The sequence below is a fragment of the Prunus dulcis genome, chromosome 1, assembly GCF_902201215.1.
Source record: "Prunus dulcis chromosome 1, ALMONDv2, whole genome shotgun sequence".
In the NCBI taxonomy this organism is placed as follows: Eukaryota; Viridiplantae; Streptophyta; class Magnoliopsida; order Rosales; family Rosaceae; genus Prunus; species Prunus dulcis.
The window spans coordinates 40,544,803-40,557,635 of record NC_047650.1 but is presented as its reverse complement, the minus strand read 5'-3'; the positions used below and the strand labels follow the sequence as shown (position 1 = coordinate 40,557,635).

Here is a 12,833-nt window from a genome sequence, read left to right as displayed (position 1 = left end):
TAAATGAAATAGAGAAGCCTAGCAAATCATACGACGTCGTTTCATAGAGAACCTATAATAAAAAAGAAAATTAAAAATATAAATAAATAGATAAAACACGCGGCTCTCATCTACCTCGCGCAGCTGGGCCTCACAGAGACAGAAAGCGGCGCCTCACTGCGCAAACGTTAAGCCTGCAAACAGAGCGAAGGCCTCCGGAGATTTGCTGCCGCCTCGCATCGACGCGTGTTTGGAGGCTGAAATCTTAACTGGCAGTCAGTTTGTTGAGGAAATTCAGTGAGGAAGTATGGGTAAGTTTCATCTTTATCGTTATTGTTTTAATACATTCCTCATGCGTTTTCGTTTGTGTTCTTTGCCTATGGTTTGAGTGTTTGAGGAAGATGGAGAAAAAAAAAAAGATTAATTGATGCATATTTAACAGAGAAGTCGAGACGAGAAAAGCGAAAAGAAGCTCGCTTGTCGAAGAATGCAAGAAACCATGAGTCGTGGCTCCAACATAAGGTACCGTGTAGCAGCAAAAACATGCTCTTTTTTTCTTCTGTTTACTTTGGCAGCAAATTTTTCTAATGGAGGTGTTTTTTTAGTTGTAAAGGTTGTTCTTTTGATGCTATGTTGTCAAAACTTTTTCCAGTTTAAACCTTAAGTTTGGGATTTTTTATATAAATATACTGTGAGTTTAATGTGTGCAGAAAATTCAAAAGGATAAAGCTATTTTTGTCAAGTCAAAAACTGTACAGAAAACAAAAGATGAGCATACAGCTGAGGAAACAGAAGTTAAAGCTAGATCAGAGTCTCCAGAACAGAAGGATCATAAAGTATCGAAGGCGGTTGAAGAAGAAAAGGGGTTGAAGAGAACCCCAAAAACGAATTTTGAAAAGTATCTTGACATAGATAGGAATAGGGGGGAGGAGGATTTGGAATTAGAAAGGAAACTTGCTAAGAAACTCAAAGTGAAGGATGGAAAATTGAAGGGTGAGGATTTTGGTCTTAATGTGTTATTTGAAGGAATTTCAGCTGTTGATTCCCTAGGGGAAAAAGAAGCGACATATGTTGAGGCATTACCTGCCAAACAATCTAAGAGTAGCTCTTCAGGCAAGAAATGTAAAAAGGATAAGCCATTGAAGGACAGGCTAGAAAATGAGCTACCTAGTGACTTAATGGTTGAAGTTCCTGAGGTGGCAGTAACTAATGGTGTTGAGGTGGAATCTGAAGATGTTTCTTCCAAGATATCATTGAGGAAGAAACATAAGAAGAGAAAGTTGCTGGAGGGGACAGAAGAAGCCGGTGACATGTCTTTTGATGTATCTAAGAAAATGAAGTCATGTGCTACAGAGATGGCATTAGAAAAGGCTCCTGTGAAGGCACCTGAAAAATATGTTGCTCCTCACTTAAGGTCTCGTGCAGGCAACGAGCCAGAAGAGCATAGTCAGATCCGTAGACGAGTACGAGGTCTTCTGAATAGGCTGTCTGAATCTAACGTGGAATCTATTACAGGAGACCTGTCTGCTATATTCCGTTCCCTTCCTCGCAGCATCGCATCTCAGATGTTCAGTGAGGAGCTTTTAGCATCTTGTGCTGGCGGTCCTCGTGGAAATGAACAGTTAAGTTTTAATTGTTCTATTTCGTGCTTATCTTTTTTCCCTCATGGTTGGGTCACATGAACTTACTAAAGCTTGATACTATCATTCTAGTATCTTCAAGTGTAACTTGCTGCATGGAGATTTGTAGTTTCATTGTGTGGCTTGGAATTGGATTTGTTGAGCAGCATTATAAAATCTCCTCTTGCCAATGTGTTTTCTGGTGTAATATATGTTGGTCTTTAAATGAAAATTTTGTCGTCATTAAAATAGATTTCGTGTATGTCTTTCATAAGTTTTGCGAACGAGGACTTAAGTTGATCTGCATGTTTGTCTCTTCCTGTGTTCACAACAGAATCAAAAACTTACTTTGGGGCCATAATGGTTAATAGAGATTATAGAAATTCCTAGGAGGAAATATATCATCCCCAATGAATCATTGAAGAACTTTGGTTATTGGCTTTCCTGCGAAGGCAGTCAGATATGAAAGATAGATCTATAAATAAACTTTCCCGTTTTATGGTATCTCTCAAATAATTTTTTTGAATCCTTCTTTCTCAAGAGGTACTGTTGTATCCATTTATGTAAGTTATTAGTATTTCTCCTTTTTGTTGAAAGCTTTTCTTATACTGTCTGAAGAATTTTAGTAGATAAATTCTAACTATAGGAGAATCAGTTATCCCATTTCGCCTAACATGGAGCACAGCAAGTTATCTTTATGGAGACAGCATATTTCATTTCAGTTTATTGATCAAAGCTTTTAGATTTTCACATATCAAAAGTCGAACAGATTATAGCTGTCCATTGCTATTGTACATGATATACTGTTCCTTGTAAATTTGAAGATGATTGTTTATGTTTTGATCAGATCACTAAATTTTTCCCATCATAATTGGCTATAAAGCTAATCCTTTTTCTATTATAAAAAATTTAAATAAATAAATAAAAATTAGTGTTTCAATTCGTCCTTGTATTGACTTGTTTATGCGTTTTTGTTGTGAAGATATGCTGCTGTTTTTGCTGCTCTTGTTGCAGGCATGGCCTGTTCAGTAGGAATTGACTTCGGTGCAAAGCTTATGGCTTCACTTGCGAAAACTTTCGAGGTGGGTCAATAACTTCTTCAAGTCTAATGATCAATTATTTCAAAAGCTTTTGATTTAAAGTTATACATCTGGTTTTCTGTTTCAGGATGAATACCACAAAGAAGACAATATTTCCTTGAGAAATGTTACTCTTTTACTTTCTCATTTATGCATATTTGGAGTTTGCTCAAGGTAAGCCACATTTATCTCAAACATTTATTGTTGGTTTTGGTATAAGAAACGTTTGTGTAGAGGAGAAAAAGGACTCATAGAGAATGTGAATGTTCAGTATATTTTTCTATATCAGAAAACTGACCCAAAACATGCTCATATACATGACACATACTGCCAAAAGCTTAGGTCCTAAATTTTAGGATACAAGGACTCATCTCCTACCATACATGATCATTGGAGGCTACGATTCTTACACCTAGGCTAGAATCGGTTATCACAGTACAGCCTTAAAAGACAAAAAGACAGCTGTGGGAATTTTCCCAAAATAGAATAGAGCAGCTAACGGCTATTTTCCAAAACGAAGGTTCTTCATTTCTTCATTCTTCTCAACACTAAACTGCAGGATTGTCATCTGTAGTTTGTATTGAGCTCAGTAGGTAGCTTAATTCTCAACATTTATTACAGTCATCTTTATTTGAGTTTATAAATTTTGGCAGGTTAGTTTCCACTCACTAAACCTTTCTAATGCCTAATAATATGTTTTCTTTGATTGAAAAGGAGTCGATCTTGACGTTAGCATCAATAATTGTAGTCTAGTTCTTAAGTTCCTTTACAATCACTCATCATTTCCAGCTAGGTTTCAAACTTGGCTGTGCATTACATCACAGTACAACTAAAAAGTGGCTTCTATTTACGTGAATCTAAGGGATTAACTGTCAATATAGCATGACACAGTTATATGCTTGGTTATTGATAGAAAAAAAGGGGAGAAATATTTGCAATAATTCTAGAAGCTAAATCTCTTGCTGGAGCTACCCTATTAAAGACTTTTTTTTTTTGGGATCAAGACTATTAAAGACTTGTTCTTTGATTAGTAAATTACATTTTTCTCCAGAGTTCTGTTTCAATGAGTATATGTAACAATGTTTCCTGCGATGGAAAACCCCTTTTCTAATTGCTGTTCTTGTGGTGATGCTTTTCAGTGAATTGATATATGACTTTCTGATTGTTTTGAGCAAGCGGTTAACAGAGGTTGATGTCTCTACAATCTTGACAGTTTTACAATGTAAGCCTTTTTGAATTTCTACCATGAGCATCTATGTATGAGGCCTTGGCGTCCATATTTTTTTTTTACATTTTGACTTGGACATGTTAAATTTCATTTGCTGACAACAAGAACCCGCAGATGTGGCATAGTGTTATTAACTTCTTGGCAAAGAGTTGCATGTTAAGCCTGCATTCATATATGAAAATATAACTTCATATTTCTATCATGCTGTGTTTCTGCATTTTGTCTGTCTCTGTTCATGCTTTTAGTATTCTTTTGCAGAAGCATTATCTACTGTACTCTCAAATTAATTTGAAACGTCAATAAGGCTCGTGAAATTACAAATAATTTCTAACAGGAATTGTCATTAATCAAACAGGCTGTGGAATGAAAATAAGGGCTGATGATCCTCTTGCAATGAAAAATTTTATTCAGAGTGTTCAGAATAGAGTGAATGAGCTAAAAGCCTCCTATGGAGATAACCAGGATAATACTAACAGCAAAAGAGTAAGCTATACATCTTTACTGTGAGAACTGTTCTAAACCTTTGCATCAAAATCTGACAATTCTAATATGATACTTGCAGATGGAATTCATGCTTGAAACTATATGTGACATCAAGAACAACAAAAAAAGGTCTAAAGAAGATAATGCACAGCATACCAGGATAAAGAAATGGCTACAAAAGGTTTTAATTTCATTTACATTTTCTTTACTGTTGCTTCTTTATTTTAGCTTGGGATTGCTGTGCAAAATGTGATCAGGTGTTTTTTTTTACTGATCAAATTATATTGTGCACATAGGCTGAAGAGGCTTCTATCACAATTAAGTGCCGTGTGGAGAGAGGGTCAAAATGCTCCACCTTTGTTGATACAAAGTTTACAAACTGCAAGTTTAAGCTAGTTTAGAAACAAAGTATTCTGGCATAGCTATGGTAGTAGAGATTTTGCAGGAAAAGCATTTGCGTCAGTTGAGCGTTTTTAAGAAGTGATACCCAGATGCTTCCCGTGTCACCAAAAGCAAAGAACTCTGTTATTGGCTATACCAAAGGGTATAAGTGAAGTTTAGTTAAAATTACAAGGCTAATATTGATTTGTTAAAATGATTCAACATAAGCTGTTCCTGGAAAAGCTGCAAATTGGTTCTTCCCCAAAAACCTATTTTCCAGCTTCCATGGGGATGGAAAAAGCAGCTTTTACAGTGCAAACAAACAGCTTAAAGAAACACACACAAAAAACAAACAAAAGAAATTATATTTCCACAAAAAGCACCCTTTGATAAGCTGTGCCAAACAAGCACTAATTAAACAATTTAGAGGTATAATCCAAATTCGGTGTTAGGGTCATTTGGATTCTTATAGTCTAGTTAGTTGCTGGTTATGACAATTTCACTCTAAACCAGGTTATTGTAAACTTAAACCTAATCCCCTTTTTCAACTAACCTTAACCTAGTCTTTTGATACATTATTCTAGTTTGTCTATGTCCTTGTGCTTTGTGATCATTCTGGCAGCAAATGTTCTCCTGATGCCAACCAATATTTTACCTAATTTAGTTTTGATGTAACCTTTCCTTTCTTTTACCAATAAACGTTGGACTTAACTGCCCTTCTTTACACCATACAAGCTAATGAACTATGTGAGTTAGGTTGGTAATATCTACTTGACGATTGGTAGTTGTTAACCTGTGTATTCCTGTGCTTCAATCTGCACCACTCTTAGCCCATCTATATCTTTTAGGTTGTTCTAACACTCAAATTAGAGATTATATGTTTAGTTGTATAAAAAAGGTAGTTTAATTATATGAATAGCCAATGGAGAGAAAATGTGCAAAAAAATGCAAAAGCAGAGTAGTTATATTAAGTGATGTAAGGGTTATTGCCAAGCCCAACTGAGTCACCCACCCCTTTCCATCCTGGTAAAGGTTAAATTTATTCTTATGCCCTTGGTTCAAAACAAAGAGACTTTTAGCTGGCACCTTTGTCTTTCATGTGATTCTGGTAATTTAGAGAAATATGACAGTATTAATTACTAATTGCTGAGATATTAGGATGAGGAAAGCTATTATGAGGTTTCCCTTATCTGCTTTGGCTATTGCCTCTCTCTCTTTCTCTCTCTCAGCCCTGGATATTCGTGAGGAATGTTGAAAATGTAAAACCAATTATGCATCCTTTTAGCAAAGCTTACTAAAATTTCATTAGGAAAAGGTTAGAGCAAAGACCATGAACTTGATAAAATACATTCCGGGCTAAGGTTGATGACTTTTCTTGGCCCAGTGAAAATGCCAAAACTTTGATAAGCATGCCTAGATGACCTGAAGTAGTGCAGAGCTAATGCTCTCATGATAAGAAAAACTATGGTAGCCATGTCCTAGTGAGAGAGATATAAGTGCCATAATTTTGTTTGTTAGACACTGAACAAACATTTGTGTTAGACATTTTTTGTGGCTTTCACCAGGTTTCATTGTCTTTACATTCGATAATTTTTTTTTTCAGTTGAGGGTAGAAGACATTTTAATAAGAGGGCTCAAATGGAGCAAACTTCTTGATTCTAATAAGAAGGGCCAATGGTGGTTATCTGGGGATATGGCCTCATCAACAGACAACGTTGAAGAGGTTGCCAACACAATAGACAAAGAGGTTCTTGAAGCCCAGAAAATGCTGCAGCTTGCTGCTGAACAGAGAATGAACACTGATGCCAGAAAGGCAATCTTTTGTATAATTATGAGTGGGGAGGATTATATTGATGCATTTGAGAAGCTTCTAAGATTGGATTTGCAAGGAAAGCAGGTGGGTGCCATCTGATTTGGTTATTTATATACTCTTTTTTTTCTGTCATCTTCTATTGTCTTGAAAAATTAATTTTTCTATGTTCTATGTACAGGACAGAGAGATCATGCGAGTTATTGTGGAGTGCTGTTTGCAGGAGAAAGTGTTTAACAAGTATTACACCACCCTGGCTTCCAAATTCTGTGAGCATGACAAAAATCACAAGTTCACTTTACAGGTATTTTTTCTGTCCATTTCACAGTTAAGATGGCATATAATTGGGAATAAGGAAGATGTAGAAGGAAATTGATAGCGCTCCTGTTTAGTAATTCTAACTTATTCATAAGCCTATCACAATTTGATTGCCATGCCAAGTATTCGTAATTTGTGTTCTATTATACGTGGTCAGTCTTTATGTGACCAATTACTTTGGTTCTATTATCTGTAGTCTGTATGTCACTTAGCCTGCGTGTGGTATTGACCTTGCAAGGGTGAGTTTTGAATATTGCTTGTCAAGAAACTGATGTAGTGCGGATTGAGAACCTTATAACGTATCGTTGAGGGGTTTGGGTCGTAGAAGAAAACTTTATCTAAGGAGCAAAAGGGACTTGTTTTATATATTTAAAAAAACATGTGATTGTTGGGACCTTCTGATAGCAGTGGAAAGCAACCTTTGAGGGCAGAGGTTGTGGAAACTATGTGACGATTTAGTTTTTATTTGGGGAGCCAAGGGAAGAGAACTGAAGTTTAAAGAGCGGATCAAAATACGAAATTTGTGTAAGAACTGATTTAACTCTAAACTGTTTGAGACAAACTTTCACAACTGTTAACATGGGCAATCTCAATTGCATGTGGGCTCCACATCTAATGCGTAATCATGGGAAAGAATATTTGTCAATGAGAATTGTAAGTAAGATTAGTTTAATGCTTTTGCTTTCTGAGTTCTCCTCTTTACTTGTCTAACAGGAGTCACTCTCTACATGATTTGTGAGCATTTTTGTGGCTTATATGTAATTGTCGTGCATAAATGATTTGATGATTAGTTCAAGTTGCATTGCCATTTTATTTCTGTTTCTTGTCACCATTTATGAGTTTTTATTTGAGTTTAGAAACGTATCGATGATTGAAGCATTGAAGTAGTTGATATGTAGAGCTGCATTACTTAAGATTTTATGTTTTGCAAATAGCAAAAACGCATATGTGGGCGCTAAAGTTCTAGAGTGGTCCACCAAGGGAAAGGAGAGTTAAGCCTCGCGTCTCACTCTTTTTCATTAGGAACCAAAATTGCGGATATGTCCTTGCAGTAAATGCTTAGTGAAAACTTTTTATTTAGACCTTAGATTGATTTTAATGTAAAATGCAGAATCCAGATTAAATATTAGCCTTCTATTATTTATAAAATTCTGAAATTTTCTTGTTTTTTAAAACTTTCATCTTCTAATACTTCCTGTATCTGTTATTCCTCCACAGTTTTGCCTTTGGGACCATTTCAAAGATCTGGAGTCAATGCAGCTTACTAGGTCAATGCACCTAGCAAAGTTTGTAGCAGAGATGGTATCCTCTTTCACTCTCTCCCTTGCAGTGCTGAAGACAGTAGATCTAGCCGACATCAAGCAGCTAACAGCAAAAAGGATAATGCATTTCCGGATGCTTTTTGAGGCCATCTTTGAGTATCCTGATAGCCTAATTTGGAATATATTCACGCGTGTAGCTGTTTCCCCGGAGCTCGAAAGTCTTCGACGTGGGATTGAATTTTTCGTCAAGTATATTGTGGAAACCAATAAAGCCCTCAAGGATAAGTTTAAGCTTGCAAAGAAAGCCCTGAACAATGTTGAAGGAGTTCTCATGTGATTTCACTAATTACTCTCTGGCTCGACCAAATTTTGTAGTTTAGATTTTTGTTTGGTTACCCACTAAATTGGATGATAGCATGCACTTGTTTTTTTAGTCATTTATTCAAGTAAATATATGTGAAAGAGGAAAGCATGCTTGTAAGAGAGGAACATACATGATGCTTGGTTTGCTTGTTCCTTTATTTATTTTGCAAATCTAACCACCTTCTGGATGTGTAGCGTTTTCAGCCGTTACTGTTATTTTTTGGGAAAAATTGCACAAGTGGCACACTTTTCCACTTTTGGGCAATTAGCACCCGAACTAAATTTTCTTTCTAATCAGCTACTTGAACTTCACGGGCTGTTACAGTACAAAATGGAAACAAAACTTGATATAGCAAAAATTAATACACATATTCTACCTATAAAAAGGTATGGGACAGATGATTAGCAGGTAATTGAGCTTTATGTAGTTGTGATCCTAGTTAGCATTTTTCCCTTTAATATTCGTATTATACACGTACGTATGTATTTTTAATAGTGCTTTTGTTTTCCATATACATCTTAAAAACTCGGTAAAATATACATTTTTAAAAGCAAACATACAATACATGTATTATACACGTATATATGTATTTTTCACCTTCAATACACATTTTTTACAAAATTATGAATGATACAAACAAAATTCATGTATTATCTACGTATTTTTTACATATTATTGAAATATATATATATCCGCACGACTATACTATTTTCTAAAGAAAAACAAAGCAGCCATACTATGTGAAAATAGTATAGCCGCTCGGCTATAATGTTTTTTAAAAAAATTCAAAACTGAGTATAGCCCTCCGGCTATACTATTTTTAATATAAAAAAGGGCCCCCCAGCCATTAGGCGCCACATATCAACACATGTCTTTTAAAAAATTAAAAACATGGAGTATAGCCGCGCGGCTGTACCCCCCTTTTTTTTAAATAAAGAACATCGATTAAAGCCACGTGTCAAAAAAAGGTACAGCAACACGGATATACTATTTTTTTTTATAAAAAATCGTAGTATAGCCGCACGGCTATATTATTTAATTAAAAAATTTAATAATAAAAAAGGACCCTCCTTGTTGCATTAGTTTGTACCTTAAGGATATTAATTTGCAACATATCCAAAGTAGATATTGATCTTCCACTGTATGATATTTTAATATAATTTTTATAACATATGTTATTCTTATTCAATAATATGTGAGAATTATTTATCTAATACGTGAATTTTGTGTGTCTTACTAAGAATTTTGTAGAAAATAAGTGTATAAAACATTAGAAATACCTACGTACATGTACAATATGACTATTGTATTTTCTTTTTGAAGAAAATGTGAGACGTGTATAGAACACGAATGTATTGTTGAAAAATACATACCTACATATGTGTGTGTGTGCGTGTGTATATATATATATATATATATATATAAAAGACTATAGCCACTGGTCTATACTGTTTATTAAAGATAAATTTTAAATAAATAAATATAAAATAAAATTAAAAATTAAAAAAAACCAGTAACGCTCTGGCTATACTATTTTCTAAGTAAAAAACAAAGCAGGCCTACTATGTGAAAATAGCAGAGCCTTATCATAATTGAGTATAGCCGTTCGGCTATACTATTTTGTATTGTTGATATTATTTGTCACTTGTAATATATAATAAGAAATTATTTTTACTATTATTATGTTCATTTAAAAATACTCGCAAACATACAAATTTGTAAATTGTAAGTACAAGGTCGAACCCATAATGACTGTATATTAAAAGCAAACTAATATAACCCAAACAAATTTAACCCTAACCTAACCTAGTTCAACAAAACTGATTATAATTTAAAAGATTGAAGCCAATTAATACCCAAATATCTTAGTCCCAATTTATATTCAACTAAGTGCAATTCTAGCCTTACTTTTATTTTTTGTTCGGTGAACCCTAACCTTTTTTCTTGTTATGCCCCGTTCTCTCTCTATTCTTCCTCTCGCTCGTTTTCTTCTCTCTCTCTTCTTCACATCTCTTTATTTTTTTCATCTCTCTCTCTTCTTCACATCTTGCTCAATTTGATAAATCGATGGCTTGTAGTCGTCATCTCTTCATTGCATCTCATCTACCCAAATAGAAAATTGAGCCAATTGACTAAAATTGTACCACTTCAGATTAATTTAGTTACCTTAGACATGAAAACCAAACCAAACCATACAACATGTAAGTTTCGATTTTAAAAGATAAATCAGACTGAAACGGACCATGTCCACCCCCTACCTTTTTTAGGACTTTCTATTACATTTTTCTTTTGGAAGAATTTTAATTCACAACAAAGAAAAAAAATAGAATTAATTTTAGAGTAAAATGTCTATTATACCCTCATTTTCAGTTCATTGACAAATCACTGAATCACTGAACCCTTTTCCTGAAAAACAGAAGCCAGCTTTTTAAGGGGCACAAAGAGAAGGAGATTGAATTTGGGGTTAGGGTTTTGATTGTGAGAAAAAAAAGAAGAATAAAAATGGAGGGTTGGGACCCGAACACGAAGTCGACGCTAACCCAGATCCCACTGTTGACGACGAAGGCCGGGCCGAGAGATGGGGCGGCATGGACGCAGAGGCTGAAGGAGGAGTACAAGGCTTTGATCGCCTACACCCAGATGAACAAGTCTAACGATAACGATTGGTTCCGAATCTCCGCGGCCAATCCCGAGGGGACACGTTGGACCGGCAAGTGCTGGTACGTCCACAACCTCCTCAAGTACGAGTTCGATCTCCAGTTCGATATCCCTGTCACCTACCCAGCTACCGCACCTGAGCTCGAGCTCCCTGAGCTCGACGGCAAGACCCAAAAGGTCGGACCTTTTTCTGATTTTCCGATTTTGCCCCTTCCTCCTTTTGTTTTGTTTTGTTTCTGTTTCTGAATTATGATTTTTTCGTCAATTGATGGGTGATTTGGATTGGTTCAGATGTATAGAGGGGGGAAGATCTGCTTGACAGTGCATTTCAAGCCGCTTTGGGCCAAGAACTGGTAATTTTGCTATTATTTAGTTGTTTTTAAATTTTGTATGTTAAATAATTGTATACTTTTTGTAGTATTTGGGATTAGAAGAGATTTCAAAATCCGGCGTGTGCGGAAGTCTGATAATTTTCTGGCTTTGTGAACTCGGCGCTTAATTGGTTTGAGCAGTATGACGTAACTGAACAAACAAAATGCATAATTTGAATAATTCAATACAGTAGTCTCTTTTTGTGAAAGTAATTTACCTGTTTCGATTTCGTAACAACTATATCTCTATTTGCCTTGCTTCGCTTCGTGGAAGAATAGTATTTGTATTTTGTTCTGTGGAAGAAAAGTAATTGTTAAGTTACATTGGTGCACAAGCACAAGTAGGACAACACAGTTTCTTGTTGTTGTTCAATTTGAAGTAAAATGAAAAACATTGATCTATATAACTTTTACATTTCATGGTAATTGCTTACCTAGAAATTTCAGTCTTCCTTTAATCTCATACAAGTTACTTACTCTAATCACTTCTGGAAAGTATTAAAAGCAAGTAAACACTATGACATTTTTACATCTTTCATAATAACTTTTTTTGGGGTTATCAGCTAGTAGTTCTTATGATCGTTCTTATGGTATGCAGTCCAAGGTTTGGTATAGCACATGCACTATGTTTGGGTCTTGCACCATGGCTTGCAGCAGAGATTCCCATTCTTGTGGATTCTGGTATGGTTAAGCACAAAGATGATGCTGCATCATCAGCTGAATCTTAGTTTAATGTAATATTGGCGCTGTAAGAGTAAACCTCGATGACGGAAAATAAGTGTTGAGCCATAAGTAGCAATTTACCGGAACCGAGGCATATATTTTATCTGCAGAGAAATACATTTTTGAGATCAAATACATACTCTTGAAGCCATTTTCATTTTTAGCTTTGAAATGCATACATGTACATTGTAAGATATGAATTCACACCCCTTTCTTTTTTCTTTTTTCAAATTTTTTTTTTCAGCCTATTTTCAGTTGATATGTTCTTGTGCTTCTTGTTTTCTTGCAAAATTGTTTGTGTTCTATGGTTGAAGTGGTAACTCATGATGCTCGAGTTAGACGAATTCGATGTCTCGTATACTCCAAATTTTGTATGTGGGCTCAAAAGAATTGAGCTGAGAAGTGTATGTGACCAGATCTGGTTTATTGGGTATAAATGCTCTTTTTCAGCTTGAGTTTTTTGTATTGTAAATATTTCTGTGACAAAGACTTATTTAGTTCACTCACAACAATGCGCACCATTTTCAATTTGGAGGATCGATAGTATGTTAGCATAAA

At 35.2% G+C, this 12,833-nt stretch overlaps 2 protein-coding genes across 2 annotated transcripts; both read left to right on the top strand.

Annotated features, from left to right (window-relative positions):
- Positions 1 to 115: 115 nt before the first annotated feature.
- On the top strand, positions 116 to 8,710 carry LOC117614615 (nucleolar MIF4G domain-containing protein 1). Its single transcript, XM_034343490.1, has 11 exons — positions 116 to 290; positions 422 to 501; positions 690 to 1,600; positions 2,581 to 2,680; positions 2,766 to 2,851; positions 3,817 to 3,899; positions 4,261 to 4,388; positions 4,468 to 4,569; positions 6,373 to 6,666; positions 6,761 to 6,883; positions 8,116 to 8,710. Exons 1-11 carry the CDS (start codon positions 287 to 289, stop codon positions 8,494 to 8,496), a joined length of 2,292 nt encoding a protein of 763 aa, XP_034199381.1. The 5' UTR covers positions 116 to 286; the 3' UTR covers positions 8,497 to 8,710.
- A 2,211-nt stretch (positions 8,711 to 10,921) lies between these two features.
- Positions 10,922 to 12,724, top strand: LOC117616320 (ubiquitin-fold modifier-conjugating enzyme 1). The gene is made up of 3 exons (XM_034345592.1): positions 10,922 to 11,358; positions 11,473 to 11,534; positions 12,151 to 12,724. The coding sequence occupies exons 1-3, from the start codon at positions 11,026 to 11,028 to the stop codon at positions 12,278 to 12,280; spliced, it is 525 nt and encodes a 174-aa protein (XP_034201483.1). The 5' UTR covers positions 10,922 to 11,025; the 3' UTR covers positions 12,281 to 12,724.
- The last annotated feature ends 109 nt before the right edge of the window (positions 12,725 to 12,833 follow it).